The sequence below is a fragment of the Schistocerca gregaria genome, chromosome 11, assembly GCF_023897955.1.
Source record: "Schistocerca gregaria isolate iqSchGreg1 chromosome 11, iqSchGreg1.2, whole genome shotgun sequence".
Taxonomy (NCBI): domain Eukaryota; kingdom Metazoa; phylum Arthropoda; class Insecta; order Orthoptera; family Acrididae; genus Schistocerca; species Schistocerca gregaria.
The window spans coordinates 137,071,110-137,095,433 of record NC_064930.1 but is presented as its reverse complement, the minus strand read 5'-3'; the positions used below and the strand labels follow the sequence as shown (position 1 = coordinate 137,095,433).

The following is a 24,324-nucleotide window of genomic DNA, read 5'->3' as shown; positions in this document are numbered from 1 at the left end:
CTGATCGTATTTTCACCTACATTGAGCAACTCTTCAAAATATTCCCTCCATCTGCCCAAGGCATCCACAGAATTCACCAGCAGTTTTCCTGACCTGTCCAAAATACTTGTCATTTCCTTCTTACCTCCCTTTCGAAGACTGCTAATTACACTCCAGAATGGTTTCCCAGCAGCTTGACCCAAAGTCTCCAACCTGTTTCCAAAGTCTTCCCAAGATTTCTTCTTGGATGCTGCAATTATCTGTTTGGCTTTGTTTCTTTCTTCAACATAACTTTCTCTGCCTACCTGAGTTCTAGTATGTAGCCATTTTTGATTAATAAAGTATTAAAAAATTTTCAAGCTTCCAGTCACGTCAAATGGTGCATTGTTGACCTTCTGCACGAGTAATCCTCAGCCACTGTGCAGTGGTGGCCATTGTGCAAGTGATGCTATTCGTCCACGAGACTCAGAGGTTCCCGGTAGATGCAGTGTTTCTTGACTTCCGCAAGGCGTTCGATACAGTTCATCACAGTCGTTTAGTGAACGAAGTAAGAGCATATGGACTATCAGACCAATTGTGTGATTGGATTGAAGAGTTCCTCGATAACAGAACGCAGCATGTCATTCTCAATGGAGAGAAGTCTTCCGAAGTAAGAGTGATTTCAGGTGTGCCGAAGCAGAGTGTCGTAGGATCGTTGCTATTTACAAAGTATATAGATGACCTAGTGGATAACATAGCAAGTTCACTGAGGCTTTTTGCGGATGATGCTGTGGTATATCGAGAGGTTTTAACAATGGAAAATTGTAGTGAAATGCAGGAGGATCTGCAGCGAATTGATGCATGGTGCAGGGAATGGCAACTGCATCTCAATGTAGAGTAGTGTAATGTACTGCGAATACATAGAAATAAAGATCCTTTATTAATTAGCTACAATATAGGAGGTCAGCAGCTGGAAGCAGTTAATTTCATAAATTATCTGGGATTAGGCATTAGGAGTGATTTAAAATGGAATGACCGTATAAAATTAACCGTCGGTAAAGCAGATGCCAGACTGAGGTTCATTGCAAGAATCCTAAGGAAATGCAGTCCGAAATAAAGGAAGTAGGTTACAGTACGCTTGTTCGCCCACTGCTCGAATACTGCTCAGCACTGTGGGATCCGTACCAGATAGGGTTGATAGAAGAGATAGAGAAGATCTGACGGAGAGCAGCTCGCTTCGCTACAGGATCATTTAGTAATCGCGAAAGCGTTACGGAGATGACATATAAACTCCAGTGGAAGACTGTGCAGGAGAGACGTTCAGTAGATCGCTACGGGCTTTTGTTGAAGTTTCGAGAACATACCTTCACCGAGGAGTCAAGCAGTATATTGCTCCCTCCTATGTATATCTCGCGAAGAGACCATGAGGATAAAATCAGACAGATTAGAGCCCACACAGAGGCATACCGACAATCCTTCTTTCCACGAACAATACAAGACTGGAATAGAAGGGAAAACCGATAGAGGTCCTCAAGGCACCCTCCGCCACCCACCGTCAGGTGGCTTGCGGAGAATGAATGTAGATGTAGATGCTTCTGTCCTTACGTGGCGGTGCTACTGGTAGTGAAGAGGCGTCGTCTGTTTCAAATTCACATCTCCTTCAAAAACTGATTGCTGCACGTCCAGTCGCAATGTGACCAGTAAACTAGCTTCATCAGCACTGCTAAAATAGTTTAGTTCTGAAAATTTTACACTTATTCCTTTACCCTTGAGATCACTTTTAGTCTATTCTTGTAGCCCCTTCCACAAAATATGCAGAAGACAGACTGAGCACATTCAGTACGTGATTTACTGTGGCATACACTTATGTGACATTCTGGAGATAGCAACTTTCTGTGTAGCCAGGTGAAAGCTTTACACCGTGGGAAATGCATTGTAATAGCGGAGCCTTGAGTAGGTTGGTGACAGCCCCTCACTTCCATTGAGGGTGAGACTACAGGGTGGTTCATAGTTGTAGAACCACACTAATGAAACAAAAGCAGGTGGATAAAAAGAAAGTTAAAGTGCGATGAATGCAACTAGCAATTTTTGAATCGAAAGGTGGTCATCGGACACAGCAGACAGATAGAGAATTACATGAGGAAAACAATAGTACCTTTCGTTCGAGCATAGCTTCATTCATTACCAAATTATGTCCCATTTTGCACAGAAGAAGGCAAACGCCAATGACAACACACAAAACCGCAGCACGCAGAGCTGCCTTCACATGTCTCCGCAAGTAGAAATCAGGTGGACATTAACTGGGGAATGTGGCAGCCACTCCATTGGTCATCTACAACCTATCTGTTCCACGAAAACTAGATATGCAGGTACGCCCAGGCAGCTAGCCCCTAATGAGATGAGGCACCACCGTGCTCTTAGCATGTAATGAATGAAGAATGCCAGAACAATACAATAATTCCATATTGCACACCAAACCGTCACTGTTGATGTCCCAACTACCTCCGATGGATCCGATGAGGGTTGACATCTGACCAGTGTCTGTAAATCTGTTTACTTACGTCTCCATTCACATAGAAATCACCTTCATTCACAAACCACATGTTTTAAGGGAAATTAAAGTTTTTGTACATTCTGAAAACTGAACTGACAGTCTGTATCGTGCTCTGTGTTGTGTTCTAACATTTAGATTTGGTAAGAGTGCCATTTATATCTGACCAAAATCGTCGTTATTGATGTGTGGCTCTCCCCAGTTTTCTCCAATCTTGGATGAGAGCAGAGTTCTGGGCTGGTTGGCTCTGAGCACTAAGGGACTTAACATCTGAGGTCATCAGTCCCCTAGAACTTAGAACTACTTAAACCTAACTAACCTAAGGACATCACACACGTCCATGCCCGAGACAGGATTCGAACCTGTGACCGTAGCAGTCGCGCGGTTCCAGACTGAAGCACCTAGAACTGCTCGGCGTCTGGACTGGTACTTTCAACCTGTCTGAGACAATCAGTTACACAGAATTTTGCAAGAAATTTGGATAGTGGGTGGTCTCTCTGTGTAGTGTTGCTGAAATCCTCTCTGATAACACAGGCACTCATTTCTCCCGATATCAGGAAAATCCCAATTTGTTCGGTTTCGCTTAACACCTTCGCCAGATTTCACATCACCTGTAAGGATGAAATATCAGTCAGAACTAGAGACTGGATAGAACTATGCTCAAATGAAAGACGCTATTGATTTTCTTGCACAATTCTCTCCATCCAAAACAGCGGCTTCCAGAATAGCCGCCATGTCGGTAACATAGCACCACAGGTTTTCCACCCTCTGCCGCCTCACACTACTCGCTTTTAAATTTTTATTTATACACCTGTGTTTCTTTTAGAAGTAAGTATCCACTTCTATGGAACACCCGATAAATGCCTTGAGGCCTTCGATGCCCCTTCGAGCACCTCCTCTAGATGGTGGTGCAGCACTTGGAATGCCTCCTGGATTCCATTGCAGCCATTCTGAATAGCCGTTTGATTAACACTAGATGCCAATACAGCCTTGCTTTGGGAAGATCCTTGAAGGCCCCTGGAAGCACCTCTCTATACAAGGTGGTCCAAGGATCGTGACCGGACCAAATATCTCACGAAATAAGCGTCCGACAAAAAAAACTACAAAGAACGAAACTTGTCTAGCTTGAAGGGGGAAACCAGATGGCGCTATGGTTGACCCGCTAGATGACGCTGCTATAGGTCAAATGGATATCAACTGCCTTTTTAAAAATAGGAACCCCCATTTTTATTACACATTCGTGTAGTACGTAAGGAAATATGAATGTTTCAGTTCGACCACTATTTTCTCTTTGTGATAGATGGCGCTGGAATAGTCACAAACACATGGCTCACAATTTTAGACGGACAGTTGGTAACAGGTAGTTTTTTTTAAAATTAAAATACAGAACGTAGCTACGTTTGAACATTTTATTTCGGTTATTCCAATGTGATACATGTACCTTTGTGAACCTATCATTTCTGAGAACGCATGCTGTTACAGCGTGATTACCTGTAAATACCACATTAATCCAATAAATGCCTAGAATAATGTCCGTCAATCTCAATGCATTTGGCAATACGTGTAACGACATTCCTGTCAACAGCGAGTAGTTCGCCTTCCGTAATGTTCGCACATGCATTGACAATGCGCTGACGCATGTTGTTAGGCGTTGTCGGTGGATCACGATAGCAAATATCGTTCAACTTTCTCCACATAAAGAAATCCGGGGATGTCAGACCCGGTGAACGTGCGGGCCAAACCACCTGTCATGCAATACACTATCCAATACCGCTTCAACCGCACGCGAGCTATGTGCCGGACATCCATCATGTTGGAAATATATAGCCATTCTGTCATGCAGTGAAACATCTTGTAGTAACATCGGGAGAAGATTACGTAGGAAATCAGCATACAGTGCACCACTTAGATTGCCATCGATAAATTGGGGGCCAATTATCCTTCCTCCCATAATGCCGCACCCTACAAGGTCACTGATGTTCCACTTGTCGCAGCCATCGTGGATTTTCCGTTGCCCAATAGTGCATATTATGTCCATTTACGTTACCGCTGTTGGTGAATGACGCTTCGTCGCTAAATAGAAATCGTGCAAAAAATCTGCCATCATCCCGTAATTTCTCTTGTGGCCATTCGCAGAACTGTACACGACGTTCAAAATCGTCGCCATGCAATTCCTGGTGCATAGAGATATGGTATGGGTGCACTCGATGTTGATGTAGCATTCTCAACACCGACGTTTTTGTTATTCCCGATTCTCGCGCAATTTGTCCGCTACTGATGTGCTGATTAGCCGCGACAGCAGCTAAAACACCTACTTGGGCATCGTCATTTGTTGCAGGTCGTAGTTGACGGGTTTCACATGTGGGTGAACACTTTCTTTTTCCTTAAATAACGTAACTATCCGGCAAACGGTCCGGACATTTGGATGATGTCATCCAGGACACCGAGCAGCATACATAGGACACGCGCGTTGAGCATTTTCATCACAATAGCCATACATCAACACGATATCGACCTTTTCCGCAATTGGTAAACGGTCCATTTTAACCTGGGTAATGTATCACGAATCAAATACCGTCCGCACTGGCGGAATGCTACGTGATAACACGTACTTATACGTTTGTGACTATTACAGCGCCATCTATCACTAAGCGAAAAAAGTGGTCCAACTAAAACATCCATGAAACTACCTGACAGATTAAAACTGTGTGCCCGACCGAGACTCGAACTCGGGACCTTTACCTGTCGCGTGCAAGTGCTCTACCATCTGAGCTACCGAAGCACGACTCATGCCCGGTCCTCACAGCTTTACTTCTGCCCATACCTCGTCTCCTACCTTCCAAACTTTACAGAAGTTCTCCTGCCAACCCTGCAGAACTAGCACTCCTGAAAGAAAGGATATTGCGAAGACATGGCTTAGCCACAGCCTGGGGGATGTTTCCAGAATGAGATTTTCACACTCTGCAGCAGAGTGTGCGCTGATATGAAACTTTCTTCGCAGGAGAGCTTCTGTAAAGTTTGGCAGAAGTAAAGCTGTGAGGACCGGGCGTGAGTCGTGCTTGGGTAGCTTAGATGGTAGAGCACTTGCCCGCGAAAGGCAAAGGTCCCGAGTTCGAGTCTCAGTCGGGCACACAGTTTTAATCTGTCAGGAAGTTTCATATCAGCGCACACTCCGCTTCAGAGTGAAAATCTCGTTCTTAAAACATTCATATTTCTTTAGTACTACACGAATATGTAATAAAAAATGGGGGTTCCTATTTAAAAAAAACGCAATTGAGATCCGTTTGTCCTATGGGAGCGCCATAAAGTGGGCCAACCATAGCGCCATCTGGTTACCCCTTCAAGCTGGACGAGTTTCGCTCTTTGTTGCTTATTTCGTGAGATATTTGGCCCGGTCACTATCAATGGACCATCCTGTATACTATGGTAGCTATCTGCAGAGGAGCCCAATTGGAACATCTATTGTACATACCATTGTAGCTTTCTGTTCAGACCCTCTTTGAACACATTCGGGTCTTAGGAATTTGCTGTGAATCATGTTGCCTCTAGCACAGAAACCAATTATTTCCTGAGTGTTTCAACCATGTTATTTTGTTTTTACTTTCTTTTGGATGTGCCTACCACAGTTTGTTTCCAGTGTTGTAAAGCCTTGCCACGGTTAAAGTTTCCCTGTCTGTAGTCAATAGTCGAGTTATAGACATGCAGTTTGGATCAGGGTACGTCCCTGTGCCACATGCCGGGTTAAGGTCGGTGTCATTGGCGGTTCAGTTTGTTGACGATCCCCTTGTGGCTTCCCTCAGCACTGATCGAGTCCCGTGGCCTGGAGCCACTCCAGAGGGTCCTCAAGGAGGAGCTGGGTGGCTGGCCCGCCGTGGAGGGCGACTCTTGGGACGAGGCGAGCTTCGACTGGCGGCAGAGCGTCTACCGCTTCCGCAGGGCCGGCTACAGCGTCGACTACTTCATCGACTTCTCCGTGGCCACCGATGCCCGCAACTCCACGCACCGCTCCATCAACGTGAGTACTGCTGCACACCGCAGTCCACTGAACCGGTGTCTAGAGATTTACAACGCATTAGTGAATCTGGTTTCTCTCTGTCAGCCCATCATCATCTTCCTCACTTTGCTCCCTTCCTGTTGCTTTACTTATTCTCTCTTCCCCTCTCATCCTTTCACTTACACTCCTGTGTATTATACTAACTCATTCATGCTGTGTTCTATAATTTATCTCTTTCTTCTCCTGATTCTGTCTCTCTTCCCTTCTTTGACCGTTTCATTCACTCACTGTCTGTCCTTTACTTCTTCTTTTCTTTTCTCTCACTAATGCTTCCTTTCTCTTCTTCTTCCTCTGTCTTTTCATTCTTTGCTCTTTCTTTGCCCCGACTCTCTCTCACTATAACTCTCTGCCTCTCTATTTCTTTCACCCTGTGTCTTTTTAATCTTACTCTGTCTGCGTCTCTTTCTCACACCGACTTCTCTGTCTCTTTCATTATCTCACTCTTGGACTTTCTTTCACTTCTAGTCTCTTTCTTCCTCTTATTCCCCGTATGTCTGTTCCTCTCTCTTATCCCTCATGTCTCACTTCCCTTCTTCAACCCTTCATATGTCTCTCTCTCTCTCTCTCTCTCTCTCTCTCTCTCTCTCTCTCTCTCTCTCTCTCTCTCTCTCTCTCTGCTGCTCTTTCACACACTGCCTCTCCAGCTCTTCCTTCATCTCCCACTCACTCTCTTCACTCTCTCTCCTCCTTCCACTCCCTATCACACTGTCCCTCTCACTGCACTGCCTCCCTTTCTGTAGCTGTGGTACGTGCTAACCCTTCCTTCTTGTTTCTGCAGCTGGACCAGGCGTCACTGGGGCTGAGTCGCGAGTTCCTGGTGAAGGGCCCCTCGGACAAACTGGTGGATGCTTACTACCAGTACCAGGTAGATCTGGCAGTTCTTCTGGGTGCCGACAGAGCACGCGCTGAGCGTGAGCTCAGGCAGTCCCTCGAGTTCGAGATAACTTTGGCCAATGTGAGTAGTCTAGATGCATCTGGGTCAAGGAACAAGTTGCACCATTCTCATGCCAATTGTAAAATAATCCTTAAACAGAACATACCTTCTGACAATTGCTATTAATTTCAATGTTCTAATATAGTTACAAGATAGATGACAAGGTAAAGTATGATTAATTTCATTTGTAATGTGCTGCAGGCATGTACAGATATGTTACTATTTATCATTTTTAATGTACTACCCATCATAAAAACATCATTAATCTTAACTGCTCTCTCAAATGGTTCCAATGGCTCTAAACACTATGAGAATTATCATCTGAGGTCATCAGTCTCCTAGACTTAGAACTACTTAAACCTGGCTAGCCTAAGGACATCACACACATCCATGCCCGAGGCAGGATTTGAGCCTTCATCCGTAGCGGTCACGCAGTTCCAGACTGAAGCGCCTAGAACTGCTCGGCCACAGTGGCCTGCTAACTGTTTTCTCACTGTCAGCTTTGCATGAAAGACACTTTGTCACAGCAGCATTTAATTTTCAATAAATTCAAAGAGAAATTTAATGTCATTAATATTCACAACATTGCTTTTTCATATATTAATTTGGCAGCCATAAACTGGAGTTCAGCGTAAATTTAGTTGTCTTCATCTTTGGAAAATTGGGAACTTGTGGTAAGGTCTTATGGGACCAAACTGCTGAGGTCATAGGTCCCTAAGCTTATGCATGACTTAATCTAACTGAAACTAACTTACGCTAAGGACAACAGTCCCAAAGGAGGACTCGAACCTCCGACAGGGGGAACTGCCCGGGCCACGACAAGATGCCTCAGACCACGTGGCTACCCTGTGCTGCTCTTCATCCTTATTTTTGGTCTTATAATTTTGATGCCTGCAAAAATAAAAGAAAATTATTATGAAGGAACTGTCACCAAACTTATTATCTACAGTGCATCAGTTTGACACTATATACACATGACTGTCTCACCATTGGTGATGTAGTTGTAATAGATGGTAGATCTCATCTCTTTAGGAAAGATGAAACTCTTACACCAAGGTCTCACAAGTGTGAACGGTTTTATTGTGGGATAGGTAACATCTTAAAATACCTTACCACTCAGTGCATTCCTCGGCCCCACCCCGGCTCGTGTCCTCCACTTGTAAGAGCAACTGCTCTTTCTAAAAAAAATTGTTTTTAAATGTGTCAGAACAAACTCTAAGTTAAGTGCAAATGAGATGGCCAGTGGCTTATTTAGATGAAATATCAATTCATGCCATATGATTCTGTGAGTAAATGCTAGTAAAGTGATATTGTCCAAGGAGTTTTGTCGAACAAAAGCACCCGTCTACATTTATTCATTGTGCTACTCAGGGCATTCCCTCAAAGATGTGTACCGTGGGGCAGTGCTCCACTTCTAAGGATACTGGAGTTTATTGGGGGAGGGGGGGGGGTAGAATTATCCAGAATAATACTGTTGTGGGCGGAGCTTGTGTAGTACACATCTCTACCGCTAGGCATGTATAGCACAACTCATTGCCAGTTCAGTGCCACCTGTGCTGTCAATCTGGCTTGTTCTGTTCATCTGCAGTGATTGTTTTTGCTAGTACTGTTTTGTTCTTGTTTCGTGTCTTATGATGGCAAGGTTAAGCGGACAATGTGCAGCACTGAAATTTTATTTTCTACTCAATAAAAATGGCGCTGAAACTATTTTAATGTTGAGAACAGCTTACCAAGATATGCTTTGGCAAAAGCTCAAGTGTACGAGTAGTTTGCTCAGTTTAAAAATGGCGACATGTCGATCGATGACAAACTTCATTTTGACCAACTATGCACATCGATGAAAATACTGAGAGACTTTGAGAGTTCGTTTTAAGATGATTGTGTGACAGTGCTCGTCAAACGAGACGCGATTTGTAGCAGAAAGGAGACCGGTTCTTCCACCGTGACAATGCACCTGCAATCAAAGCCCCCTCTGTTAGACAGTTTTTTTGGCTGACAATAGCACAGTTCTACTGCCCCACAAACCTTACTCACCTGACCGGGTGCCGAGTGACTTACACTTATTTCCGTGCATGAAAAGAGGTACGAAAGGACACAATTTGACAACGTTGAAGAAATCAGGAGAAAGTGAGAGATGAGCTGTCAGCTATTTGTAAAGATGATTACAAAAAATTTGTTGAACAGTGAAAAAACTGGTGAGACAATTGTGTTACTGGCAGTGGAGAGTATTTTGTAGGCGATAAAGTTGTTTTGTAAACAATTTGAGAAGTTACACGTTTTAGAAAATAATCCCCCCCCCTCATATGCTATCGCTGTCTCCTTTCCTGTAAAAATGATGGTGATAACACCCGATCTTTGTCTTCAGTGGGCTTTTCCAGAGAATGTGATTTGAGGACCTACTAACGTAGCTCGCATTTTATGCAAAAGGAGTGAACTGTAGGTAGACCTCAGCATTCGTCTTTCATCTTATAACATTGGAGTCGGTCAGTACTTGCCTTTGAAACTATCGCCAACCCAACTTTGAAGGTCTCGACATCAGTTGTCATTAATTATGCAATGTCTTCCTTTTTAATCTGCAGTTAAGAAACAATTTGGCCTCAGAATTACGGTATTTTTCTCGTAGCCGCGTAGAATAGACTGTACGCAATGTTAGCGGTCCTGACACGGTATACCGGCCCGCAGATCTCCCTACCGAGCGAGAAGCGGCGAAACGTGACGCAGCTGTACAACCCGCGCACCGTGGAGCAGCTGCAGCGAGAGTACCCGTCGGTGCCGTGGCTGGAGTACCTGCAGACGCTGCTCCCGCCGCACATCACCATCTCCAACGACGAGTTGATCGTCGTGTCGGTGCCGTCCTACCTCAAGAGCCTCGAGGCCCTGCTGAGCCACACCCCCAAGAGGTACGTCACAGCCAGGCCGTCACCACACTTGTCGACACTACGGCTGATAACCCTTCGGAACTGCCTGCCCGATTGCCGACATCACCTCGACAGGGAATAAACGGAGAACACGATACTACGCACATGTGTCATACCGCAACACAAAAACGACACATGAAGGCAACATCAGCTCAACAGGATATAAATGGAGAACACGATACTACTCATAGGTGTCATACTGCAACACAAATACAACATATGAAGGCAACATCAGCTCAACAGGAAACAAACAGAGAACACGATACTACGCACATGTGTCATACCACAACACAAAAACGACACATGAAGGCAACACCAGCTCAACAGGATATAAATGGAGAACACGATACTACTCACAGGTGTCATACCACAACACAAATACAACACATGAAGGCAACATCAGCTCAACAGGAAATAAACGGAGAACACGATACAACTCACACATCTAGACATCTCATACTGCAACACATATATGACGTTTGAAGGCGACATCAGCTCAACAGGAAATAAACGTAGAACACGATACTACTCACACGTTTCACACCGCAACACAAATACAACATATGAAGGTGACACAAGCTCAACAGGAAATAAATGGAGAACACAATACTACTCACATGTGTCATACCGCAACACAAATACAGCATATGAAGGCGACATCATCTCAGCAGGAAACAAATGGAGAACACGATACTACTCACATTTCTCGTACCACAACACAAATACAACATATGATGGCAACATCATCTCAACAGGAAACAAACGGAGAACACGATACTACTCACATGTCTCATACCGCAACACAAATACAACATGTGAAAGCGGATTCAGCTCAACAGGAAATAAACGGAGAACATGATACTACTCTCACATCTCATACCGCAACTTAATACAACATATGAAGTCGCCGGTTCTGAATCCCAGCATCTTTCCCCTGCAGTGTGAATGCTGTGCTGTGCTCTACATGGCTTTTCATCTTGATGGCAAAAGAAGTTTTAATGTCTGTATAGGAGTCGGAAGTCACTCCAGTAGTCTGTTTATAAATATCTCCTGCTACTTGGCGACTCTGGAAATCCCACTTTAGTGCCTGGCATAGGGATCATCAAACCACCTTCAAAATGGTTCTCAATTATTCCAGTCTTGAACAGCACACAGAAGAAACAAAAGCCTATATCTTTCCGGGCAAGCTCTGATTTCCCTTATTTTATTGTGATGATCGTTTCCTTCTATGTAGGTCAGTGTCAATGAAACATTTTCACATTTGGAGGCAAAAGTTGGTGATTGAAATTTCATAAGAAAATCCTGCCACAGCAAGAAATGCCTATGTTTTAATGGTGTCCACCCCAAATCCTGTATCGTGGCTGTGTCACTCTCCGATCTCCTCCTCTTCCTTTGTCCATCTCTGCCCTCTTTTCCCACCGTCCTCCCCCATATCTGTGCCCATCTCCTCCTTCTCCCTCTCTATCTGTCAATCTTCTATCTCTTTCCTCCCCCCTTCTCTCTCCAGTTTATCATTCCCATCCCACTATAAGGTCGTTGCTTCATGCGCCCATAGTGTTTCGTTGCAGGTGCATAATATGTGTTCCAAGTTTAGTTGAAATCGAACTTTTTACCCACTGCTTTGCCCACATATACACATGTTACATATATTTAACATATTTCACTTGTACCTATACCAAATTTCACCCTGCAATTTTGTTGCCTTGCAGCTTATTGTCTGTGACATCATTTCCCTCGATGAGTGTGCCATACAATGATATAATGTTGCATGTCCATCCAGTGGTATATGTAGACACTTTTTGTAGAATGTATTGTGATTCTAGATGGTACTAATGAAACAGTAAATTAATATGTCATGGATGATGCAGCAGTTTTTCAGATATCTCAATATTTGTGACATTGTATCTTGTGAACTTTGTGTCATACAATGATATATTTTTGCAGGCATGTTCAGTGGTACATCTGAATCATAACTGCAAAATGTGTTGTAAGTAGATTTAACGGTATTGCTAAAAAAGTAATAAATTAAAAGCTGATGCCTGATGCGGCTGTTTTACTGCACGAACAGCGGAAATGTAGTAAGTAATAACTTTTCTCCTTTCATCATTTTTTGGGAGTTGTTTTGTCTTCTTATAAAGGTTTGAAGTTGCGTGTAAAGTTTGTTGCAAATTGCTAACTGCTCTCAGTCTCAAATGCTGGATGTATACAGTTCTTCTTCTTCTTCTTCTTCTTCTTCTTCTTCTTCTTCTTCTTCTTCTTCTTTTTTTTTTTTTTTTTTTTTTTTTTTTTTTTTTTTTTTTTTTTTTTTTTTTTTACCCCCCACGCCCAGCGCTATGGGAGGTATGTGGTTCTTAGCCCCACAGTGGCTCTTTTCAGACAGTAAGTGATACGTGCACCAAGTTTAGTTGAAATTGATCCAGTGGCATAGAAGGGGATGTGGAACATCCATACATACAATTGTTACAACAGGGTATATAGTGGACAATTAAAAAAAAAAACCAGGTTTCCCGGTTAAAAACACACTTCTTCCCACTTGAATTTACACTTCTTCCAAGGTGAAAAATACACTTTTCCACTGATAAGCGACACTATACCTTCCCTGGGAGCTGTAAAAATAACAGTCCTTTGAATTGTAAAGGATTTACACACCAGTGTGGAACTTCAGGGAACAAAACAGAGATTTGTGATGTGCAGAATCATTTAAGCTGCATATTTTTGTATTGCGATATGCTACATATTTTCATATTCGTATTATGAATATGTAGATTCAAATTCCACCAAACACAGCACTATAGTTTCTGAAGCACTGAAATCTAGATTGAAAAGCGCAAATCTAGATTGAAAAGTGCTTTCGTAAGCCAATTGTAGGTTATGTCATGTGATCTTGCCAGCCAATGACACCAGACCTTCAGAGCATAGGAAACTTGATGCAGCCAGCCAAGAGCAAGCTCACTGTTAAGTAGTGTGAACACACAGATAGGATAAGTTAATGATTTAAATTAATGCACATAGTGTAGCTACGAGAAAAGCTAAGCGTTCACATATAATATTGTCTTTTTTGCTTGTGTAACACTTTACAATACACCACACAAATGTGCGAGTAAAATTTTAAATAATGGAAATGTTTGGTCTTTCGTGCTCAAAATTCTTCTAAGAGGCTAGTTGTCAATGTGTTAAGTTTGAATGAGAGTGAAACACTCAGTGATTTCAGAAATTCAATGCACATTTGCACACGTAACATAAATCATTTTGTGTAAATGGAAATTTACTTTCAAATTAATGCTTTTCAAAGCATCATTCACAGTATTTTCCTGCCACCTGTTAGAAATAGTGTCACTGTTCGTGTGCAGCTACAATGATGTAGGGAGCCTGTATGCTTGCACTTATATAGTATTAAGAGGTCTGATGTGACGTCATAAATGAAATAGGATACTCTTAAGAGCACTGGAATTTCATAAACTATACTAAAATTCATAACTCGGTTTAAAGTGCACATTCATGTATTCAGATTCACGAGAAGTGGGCCCCAACCTGATATTAAGTTTTTCAGAGCGATTTGCAGATGCAAATTTTCTTTTAGTACCAGTATTGTGTTATCTCATGTTTGGTACTTCATTATGGCGTAATGCTATACGTGCCAGAAGACAAAAATGTGCACTTGAAATTCAGTGAACAGTTGAAACTAGCAAATGGTGCAGAAATGGTTTGTGTCTAATAAATTGACTGCCTCTGGGGAAAACATTAATAAAAGCCACATTTATTTAGCAAACCGACAAAAATAACTTCATTGTTATGCAAGACGACTAATACTTGACTGCCAAGAACGTGGAAATAAAAACTAAATCAGAAAACAGAAACTAATAACATATTCTGTAATTATGTGAATGTCTTTTAATTCGCTTGATAGCTCCCACCTACAGAAATCCCTTTTGTTTTCATTTGATGTGAGAAGTACAAATAGAGGAGAAACAGCAAAATCACAACATGTAAACCAGCTTACGCGGAGACTAACCCCCTCCCCACTACAACCCACACTTCTGTGCACATGCATGAATCTGGCAGCTTGGGCACGCCAGAGAAATTATTTGCTCCTTGGTGGTACTGCTGATACAGCTAACAGCCGGAAATGGGAGAAGGTACTGCCCGTACACAACTCAACTGCGCGTGCCCGTGAGCACATGGACAACTGCTCAAATGAACTTAATGTAAACAGTTGTGACGCCATGCTCGTCGGCTGCAGTTAATTGTTATGAAGTATTCCATAGTCTTTGTCCTGAAGACTTTGTCACCTTTTACTTTTTTTGTACCGGTTCTTACCAGTCAAAATTACAGATGTTTAGCTGAAGACTAAAATAATGAAAAATTCCCAGAAGTTTTAAAAATTCCTGGGTTTCTTCCGGATGAAAAAATTCCGGGGTTTTTCCCAGATTTCCCAGAGCTATGCACCCTGTTTTATACATTATGGATGTAAATGGTTTCACCATCATAGTTTTTGAGGGGAGGGGGTTGAAGAGGGGTGTTAGAACTCAATGATGCAGTTCCTGAATCCATCCCTGATCCATTGTGTCACGTAATTCCTTATTAATGTATTGGATCTGCTATATTTGGTTGTAGGGTGCCAGTAATAACCTGAACATTGCCTGTGTGTGTGTGTGTGTGTGTGTGTGTGTGTGTATGTCTGTCTGTCTGTCTGTCTGTCTGTCTTACCTCCCTTTCCTGTTCCAGTCGCGTATGGTTCGCGGGAAGAACGACTGCCAGAAAGCCTCCGTGCGGCCTCGAATCTCTCTAATTTTACATTCGTGATCTCCTCAGGAGGGGTGTAAGTAGGGGGAAGCAATATATTAGATACTTCATCCAGAAACGCACCCTCTCAAAACCTGGACAGCAAGCTACACCGCGATGCAGAGCGCCTCTCTTGCAGAGTCTGCCACTTGCATTTGCTAAACATCTCCGTAACGCTGTCACGATTACCAAATAACACTGTGACGAAACGCGCCGCTCTTCTTTGCATCTTCTGTATCTCTGTGAACTCAATCTGCTACGGATCCCACACTGATGAGCAATACTCAAGTATAGGTCGAACGAGTGTTTTGTAAGCCACATCCTTTGTTGATGGACTACATTTTCTGAGGACTCTCCCAATTAATCTCAACTTGGCACCCGCCTTACCAACAGTTAATTTTGTGTGATCATTCCACGTCTAATCGTTCCGTACGCATACCCCCAGATATATTACAGAAGTAACTGCTACCAGTGATTGTTCCACATCATATAATTGTACAGTAAAGGATCCTTCTTTCTATGTATTCGCAATACATTTGTCTATGTTAAGGGTTAGTTGCCACTCCTTGCACCAAGTGCCTATCCGCTGCAGATTTTCCTGCATTTCGCTGCAATTTTCTAATGCTGCAACTTCTCTGTATACTATAGCATCATCCGCGAAAAGCCACACTGAACTTCCTATCTACTAGGTCATTTATATATATTGTGAAAAGCAGTGGTCCCATAATACTCCCCTGTGGCAGGCCAGAGGTTACTTTAACGTATGTAGAGATCTCTCCATTGAGAACAACATGTTGTGTTTTGTTTGCTAGAAACTCTTCAATCCAGCGACACAGCTGGTCTGATATTCCATAGGCTCTTACTTTGTTTATCAGGCGACAGTGCAGAACTGTATCGAACACCTTCCGGAAGTCAAGGAAAATGGCATCTACCTGGGAACCTGTATCTAATATTTTCTGGGTCTCGTGAACAAATAAAGGGAGTTGGGTCTCACACGATCGCTGTTTCCAGAATGCGTGTTGATTCCTGCAGAGTAGATTCTGTGTTTCCAGAAATGATACGATACGTGATCAAAAAACATGTTCTAAAATTCTACAACAGATCAATGTCAGATATATAGTTTTGCGCATCTGCTCGATGACCCTTCTTGAAACCTGGAACTACCTGTGCTCTTTTCCAATCATTTGGAACCTTCCATTCCTGTAAATACTTGCGGTACACAGCTGTCAGAAGGGGGCAAGTTCTTCCATGTGCTCTGTGTGGAATCGAATTGGTAATCCATCAGGTCCAGTGGACTTTCCTCTGTTGAATGATTTCAGTAGCTTTTCTATTCCTTGGACACTTGTTTCGATGTCAGTCATTTTTTCGTTCATGCAACTCGAGAATTACTTGCTCATCAGGGTGATGGCCAACTACGTGATGTGGCGAGCGGCCGGCGCTTCGGTCACCTACATGACGGAGGAACTTCGCAACCGCCAGCTGAAGTACCACTCGGCCCTGTCCGGCAAGACGGAGCGGGAGCCCCGCTGGAAGGAGTGCGTCGACATCGTCGCTGGAGGGTGAGTGTTATTTGTCCGAATCTATGTACTGAGAAACACATGTGCATTTGCTTATCTTAGTTGATGTTGTTTTGTCCAGAATTGCAATTCTGTGCCTTCATTTGATGTCATTGTTGTCGGTGTTGTTGTCGTGATCTTCAGTCCGAAGACTCTCCACTGTACTCTATCCTGAAACCTCTTCATCTCCAGATGATTACTGCAATCTGCATCCATTAGAACCTGCTAACTGTAATCTTCTCTTGGCCTCCCTCCCCAATTTATAACCCCCTCACCAAATCAGTGATCCCTTGATGTCTCAGAATGTCTCCTCTCCACTGATCCCATCTTTTAGTCAGATTATTCCAAAAAATTCTTCCCTCTCCAATTCTGTTGAGTAGCACCTCATTAGTTGCCTGATCAGCTTGTCCAGTGTTCTCCCCTCTTCTTTGGCACCACATTTCAAAATATTCTTTTCTCTTGTTGTCTCAATAGTTAATGTTACTTATAATCCGTCTTGATTGCAAAATATTTTATTCATATGACCGGTTTCGGTTCGTTCAGAACCATCTTCAGATCTGATATTTCAGTTACAGGAGTAACTCGTCCAAGTCCAGCAACTTTCACATGCTGATGTGTCGCTGCATGTGAAAGTTGCTGGATTTTGACGGGTTACTTCTGTAACTGAAATATCAGATCTGAAGATGGTTCTGAATGAACCACAACCGGTCATATGAATAAAAAATTTTGCAATCAAGACGGATTATAAGTAACATTATACAATCACTGATTGCTGCCATCCCATCAGACATTATGTCTGTTTTTGCAAAAATGTCAATAGTTAATCATCAATGTTTCACTTTGATATAAGGTTACAATCAAGAATATTGCTTACAGAAAGACTTCCCAGCAGTTAATGTTATATTTGGTCTTAACAGATTTATAAACCCAGAATGAGATTTTCACTCTGCAGCGGAGTGTGCGCTGATATGAAACTTCCTGGCAGATTAAAACTGTGTGCCGGACCGAGACTCGAACCCGAGACCTTTGCCTTTAGCGGGCAAGTGCTCTACCAACTGAGCTACCTCATGCTCCGTCCTCACAGCTTCACTTCTGCCAGGATGTTTCATACCAGCGCACATTCCACTGCAGAGTGAAAATCTCATTCTGGAAACATCCCCCAGGCTGTGGCTAAGCCATGTCTCCGCAATATCCTTTCTTTCAGGAGTGTTAGTTCTGCAAGGTTCGCAGGTGAGCTTCTGTGAAGTTTGGAAGATAGGAGACGAGGTACTGGTGGAATTAAAGCTGTGAGTATGGTGCGTGAGTCGTGCTTGGGTAGATCAGTTAGTAGAGCACTTGCCCGTGAAAGGTAAAAATCCCAAGTTCGAGTCTCGGTCCGGCACACAACTTTAATCTGTCAGGAAGTTTCAGATTTATCCATATTTTTAAGAAATGCTTGTATTGCTATTGTTAGTATGCAAATTATATCCTCTCTGGTTTTGGATATCATCAGTTATTTCATTTCCTCAATTGCGAAACTCATCTGCTGCTTTCACTGTGATTCCTAACAGAATGCTTCAGCACCATCTTATTTAGTTAGACTACATTTCATTACATTTGTTTTTCTTTTTGTAATGCTCATATGGCACCATCTCCTCAATGCACTATCCATTCCCTTCAACTGCTTTTCCAGCCAATTTGGCGCTTCTGACAGAATTACATCACCATCCTTCTCAAAAAAATTTTCTTGTCCCTAAGCTTTAATTTCTTTTTCAAACTTATGCTCAGTTTCCTCTACTGGTTGCTCGGTGTAGAGACTGAATCACATGAGGAATAGAGTACAACCTCTGTCTCACTTCCTTCTCATCTACTGCTTCCCTTTCATGTCCTTCAGTCTTACAACTGGAGTTTGGTTTAGGTACAAAGCCTGAGGATTTCAGTGTTAATTGTATTCTGGCAATATAGTCATATTAAAATCCTGATCCTTCTGGATGCTACACTAGTTTCCTCACATTTCTGCCAGCACGCGTTCATGTGTGCCGTTCCCAGTGTTCAGTGCAAATGTAACTTATCTCGTGTTGCAGCCTTTCGCTGTCCGTGGGCTCCATCTACGTGCGCAAGTATTTCAACGAGGAGGCCAAGAAGGCGGCCCTCGAGATGGTGGACGACATCCGGCAGGAGTTCCTGCACATCCTGCAGGAGGTGGACTGGATGGACGAGGGCACCAGGTACGTCTCACCTGCTGTATCCGGATAAAATTCCCGAGTACCTTTAGTTGTACCCCGTCACAAATTAATTACTCTGACAGGAATGGGAAGTGCTACATCATGAAGCATCAGTCCAATATTTATCAAACAATTTGGGGATGTCCATAACATAACTGGCATTAAATTATTAAACTTTTGCAACACTTAAGACTAATGTCTTTATTTGTCAAATATTTGGAGATGTCCCAATACAAGAGAAGGAAAGTTGCTACTCACCATATAGCGGAGGTGCTGAGCCGCGTTAGGCGCAATAAAAAGATTCACACAATCATAGCTTTTGGCCATTACGGCCTTTATCAGCAGTAGACACACATATACACACATCTCTCTCTCTCTCTCTCTCTCTCTCTCTCTCTCTCTCTCACACACACACACACACACACACACACACACACACATACACTCATGCAAGCAACTTGCAAGTTCCTAAAAGGAAGCAGTTGTTCATCAACTGTGAGGTATTCACTTGGTCTGAAATAACACTGAAAATTCTTTATAATTTCTTCCATAAGGTCACGAATTGGTGCTAGCTTGTCTGATTTTTTCCTGTCTGCTCTTGTGCTGTAGTCATCAAAGTGGAGGCAGCACATCAGAAAATGAAATCTATGATCGCTCATTGATAAATTGCAAGCTTCTATTCCACATCCTTTGGAGTTATCCCACATTTTTTTTAAATAGTTGTTCTACTACAAGGGCGAGAACCAATAACGAAAATATTTCCAATCAGGGCTCTAATTTCAATTTCCTCTGTAAGATGAGCAATCCTGTCTCTGGAGAAATTATTTTTAATTTTCTGAATATACAGATTTGTATATTTTGTAATGATACTGATTATTCCGTCATCAAGTAATAGTCGCAATGCATCTATTTCTGTTTTAGCCTCTTTAGCTCTGTCTTTTGGTCCCGGTAAGCAGCTTCTTATATTATGTCATCAAATTTTCACATTTTTCTGTGCCACTTTTTTGCTTCACTTAGTGGTTCCATTAATACCTACAAATTCCTTTAAATTAACATCCTCACCACTCTCTTCAGAGTCTGTTGCCTCCTGTTCTGTCTCAGAGCTATGACTCTCTGATGCTACATAACTGCTATCACAGTCACTTATGTCACTCCCTCTGTCTTGAACTTTTTTCTGCCATAATGGAAACTTTATGTTTGACTGAAATAAAAGAAGAAAATAACTAAAAAAGAGATGGAAATATGATTAAAATATTTAAATGATGTAGTCTGTGCTAAAGAGTGTTAAGTAAGTGAAATACTGGAGGAATACATCAGTCAAAATTACTTATACAAAATGTCACGTGGACGACATATGTCATCCAGGCAAAAGAAAGTGCAACTGCTCTTAGCGAAGGACAAATTTCAACTGACACATGTGGCTACAATTTGTCTCAGTCCCTCCCCTGCAGACTCCTGGCGGCTCGTCCTCATTGTTGCCAAAACAAATTAACAGTGGCGACTCAAAGAGGAGTAGATGACTGTTGTCTTTCATGTGACCTCTCGAGGGCTAAAACGCACTCACATGCAGCTATCGGCGACATCCTTCATCAGTAAAAGAGACGCACACCATTCACACGAACAAGCGCACCTTACACACACGACTGCCGAGTCCAGTACCTCAGACCAGAATGCAACTGTCGCGCGGGATGCGAGCAGCAGTCTGGAGGAGGTGGAGATGGGGAAGGCACAGTAGTGTACGGGTGGGAGAGAGACAAACGCTGTCTGGTGAAGTGTGCACGTCAACAGATGCAGTGTCAGGAGGCCGTGGGGCAGGGAGGTGGGGAAAAAAGGAACAAAAAAAGGAAAGGAGTCGTTAAGGATGAGAGGATGTATTGGCAGAGGACTGCCAATAGACAGAGTGGGAATGAGAATGGAGAAGATATGATAGGACAGAGGGATGTTACAGTAGCTGGAGGCTGGGATGGTTATGAAAATGTAGAATGTGTTTTAAGGATAACTCCCATCTGCACACTTCAGAAAGGCTGGTGGTGGAGGTAAGGATCCAGATGGCTCCAGCAGTGAAGCAGCCATTGAAGTGAAGCATGTTGTGGCCACACGGTGGTCTAGTTTGCTCTCGGCCACAGTTTGGCAGTGGCCGCTCATCCTGGTGGGCAGCCGGTCGGTAATCATACCAGCGTAAAAAGCTATGCAATGATTGTAGCAGAACTGGTAAATGACATGTCTTCTTTGATAGGTGGCCCTACCGCTGATTTGGTAGGATAAACCTGTGACAGGACTGGAATAAGAAGTGCTGAAATGATAATTAAATCGAGACCCTAAGCTGTCGACAGGCGTTGATATACATCAACAGGGACTCGAACTAGGGATCTCCTGTTTACGTGGCAGGCACACTATCCATTCAAGCCACCGAGGGCACAGAGGATAGTGTGATTGCAGGAATTTATCCCTTGCACGCTCCCCGTGAGACATTCCCAACGTTCCCAATTTAATGTCCACATACTACATTCGTAGTTGCTGGCCAGAGTGGCCGTGTGGTTCTAGGCGCTACAGTCTGGAACCTAGCGACCGCTACGGTCGCAGGTTCGAATCCTGCCTCGGGCATGGATGTGTGTGATGTCCTTAGGTTAGTTAGGTTTAAGTAGTTCTAAGTTCTAGGTGACTGATGCCCTTAGAAGTTAAGTCGCATAGTGCTCAGAGCCATTTGAACCATTTTTTTACATTCATAGTTCCCCTACCCATTACACTCATTACTCGCGGCAGAAAATCCTACCAAATCCCGTAAGAGTTCTGGAAATGCGTGTGCATCCAGCACAGAAGAAGGAGGTCAGCAGCTGGTTAGCCTTTACTATAGGACATGTCCGAAAGAACAGATACCATCCTCCTACACTTAAGGCTAACTGGCCGTTGACCTTCTTCTTCTGTGCTGGATGCACAAGCACTGCCCGAACTCTTACGAGACTCGGTAAGATTGTCTGTCACGAGTAATGAGTGTAATGTGCAGGGGCACTACGAATGTATTGTGTTGACATTAAGTTTGGATTGCGGGTCTCAAGGGCAGTGTGCAAGGGATAAATCCCTGCAGTTGCACTATCCTCTGTGCCCTCGGTGGCTCAGATGGATAGTGTCTGCCATGTAAGCAGGAGATCCCGGGCTCGAGTCCCGGTCGGGGCACACATTTTCAACTGTCCCCGTTGATGTATATCGACGCCTATCGACAGCTTACGGTCATTCTGAGAGAGCTGCATGGTCACCAATGGCATCTGTTCTTTCGGACATGTCGGAAAGAAGAGATACCATCTTCCTGTAAGAAGTGCTGGGTGGGTGGATTGGGTAGGTTTTGCACCTGGGTCTTCCACAAGGGTACGATCCTTGTGGCAAGAGGTTGGGATTGGGAGTGGCATAGGGATGGACTAGGATGTTCTGGATGTTGGGTGGGCAATGGAGCACCACTTTACGAGGGAGGGGAAGTGTCTCATGTAGGGTGTCCCTCATTTCAGGGCACGATGATAGGTAATCGGAGCCCTGGCGAAGGGTGTGGTTCAGTTGTTCCAGTCTGGGTTGGTACTAGGTGATGAAGGGGACACTCCCTTGTCTGTGGTTCTTGAGGGTGATGGGAGGACTGGGGATGTGAGGGGAAATGGCGTGGGGGATCTGTTTGTGGACTAGGTGTGGGGATAGCGCCTGTCTCTGGAGATCTTGGTAGGACCCTCAGCATACTGAGCAAGGGAGTTTTTGTCACTGCAGATACACCATAACCGGGTGGCCAGACTGTTGGAAGGGATATTTTCCTGCAAAAGGAATGACAGCTGTCAAAATGCAGGTACTGTTGATGGTTGGTGGTTGGTATGTTTAATGTGGACAGAGGTGCTGAGGGAGCCGTCAGAGAGGAAGAGGTCAACATCTAGGAAGATGGCACACAGGGTTCATGACCAGGTAAAGTGGATGGGAGAGAAGGCGTAGAGGTTATGAATGAACGAAGATAGGGTGTCTTGTTCCTGAGTCTAGATCGTGAAGATACTATCAGTGAACCTGAACCAGACTAGGGATTTGGTGTTTTGAGAGGCTAGGAAGGTCTCCTCTAGATGGTCCATGAAAAGACTGGCACACAAGGAGGCCAAGCAGGTTGTTTACATACCTTCCCTTCAAATGAGAAGTGGTTGTGGGTAACTATATATATACTCCTGTAAATGGAAAAAAGAACACATTGACACCGGTGTGTCAGACCCACCATACTTGCTCCGGACACTGCGAGAGGGCTGTACAAGCAATGATCACACGCACGGCACAGCGGACACACCAGGAACCGCGGCGTTGGCCGTCGAATGGCGCTAGCTGCGCAGCATTTGTGCACCGCCGCCGTCAGTGTCAGCCAGTTTGCCGTGGCATACGGAGCTCCATCGCAGTCTTTAACACTGGTAGCATGCCGCGACAGCGTGGACGTGAACCGTATGTGCAGTTGACGGACTTTGAGCGAGGGCGTATAGTGGCCATGCGGGAGGCCGGGTGGACGTACCGCCGAATTGCTCAACACGTGGGGCGTGAGGTCTCCACAGTACATCGATGCTGTCGCCAGTGGTCGGCGGAAGGTGCACGTGCCCGTCGACCTGGGACCGGACCGCAGCGACGCACGGATGCACGCCAAGACCGTAGGATCCTACGCAGTGCCATAGGGGACCGCACCGCCACTTCCCAGCAAATTAGGGACACTGTTGCTCCTGGGGTATCGTCGAGGACCATTCGCAACCGTCTCCATGAAGCTGGGCTACGGTCCCGCACACCGTTAGGCCGTCTTCCGCTCACGCCCCAACATCGTGCAGCCCGCCTCCAGTGGTGTCGCGACAGGAGTGAATGGAGGGGCGAATGGAGACGTGTCGTCTTCAGAGTTTGGCGCCGTGCAGGTGAGCGCCACAATCAGGACTGCATACGACCGAGGCACACAGGGCCAACACCTGGCATCATGGTGTGGGGAGCGATCTCCTACACTGGCCGTACACCTCTGGTGATCATCGAGGGGACACTGAATAGTGCACGGTACATCTAAACCATCATCGAAACCATCATTCTACCATTCCTAGACCGGCAAGGGAACTTGCTGTTCCAACAGGACAATGCACGTCCGCATGTATCCCGTGCCACCCAACGTGCTCTAGAAGGTGTAAGTCAACTACCCTGGCCAGCAAGATCTCCAGATCTGTCCCCCATTGAGCATGTTTGGGACTGGATGAAGCGTCGTCTCACGCGGTCTGCACGTCCAGCACGAACGCTGGTCCAACTGAGGCGCCAGGTGGAAATGGCATGGCAAGCCGTTCCACAGGACTACATCCAGCATCTCTACGATCGTCTCCATGGGAGAATAGCAGCCTG

At 44.2% G+C, this 24,324-nt stretch overlaps 1 protein-coding gene across 13 annotated transcripts in view; it reads left to right on the top strand.

Annotated features, from left to right (window-relative positions):
- Nucleotides 1-24,324, top strand: part of LOC126294996 (neprilysin-2-like) — a 485,741-nt gene that overhangs the window by 411,752 nt on the left and 49,665 nt on the right. For all 13 annotated transcript variants that reach the window (XM_049987246.1, XM_049987245.1, XM_049987243.1 and 10 more), the window contains 5 exons: nucleotides 6,310-6,524; nucleotides 7,342-7,518; nucleotides 10,180-10,397; nucleotides 16,598-16,756; nucleotides 18,817-18,960. In XM_049987246.1, coding sequence (XP_049843203.1) covers nucleotides 6,310-6,524; nucleotides 7,342-7,518; nucleotides 10,180-10,397; nucleotides 16,598-16,756; nucleotides 18,817-18,960 — 913 coding nt within the window. The remainder of the gene's footprint in view (nucleotides 1-6,309; nucleotides 6,525-7,341; nucleotides 7,519-10,179; nucleotides 10,398-16,597; nucleotides 16,757-18,816; nucleotides 18,961-24,324) is intronic.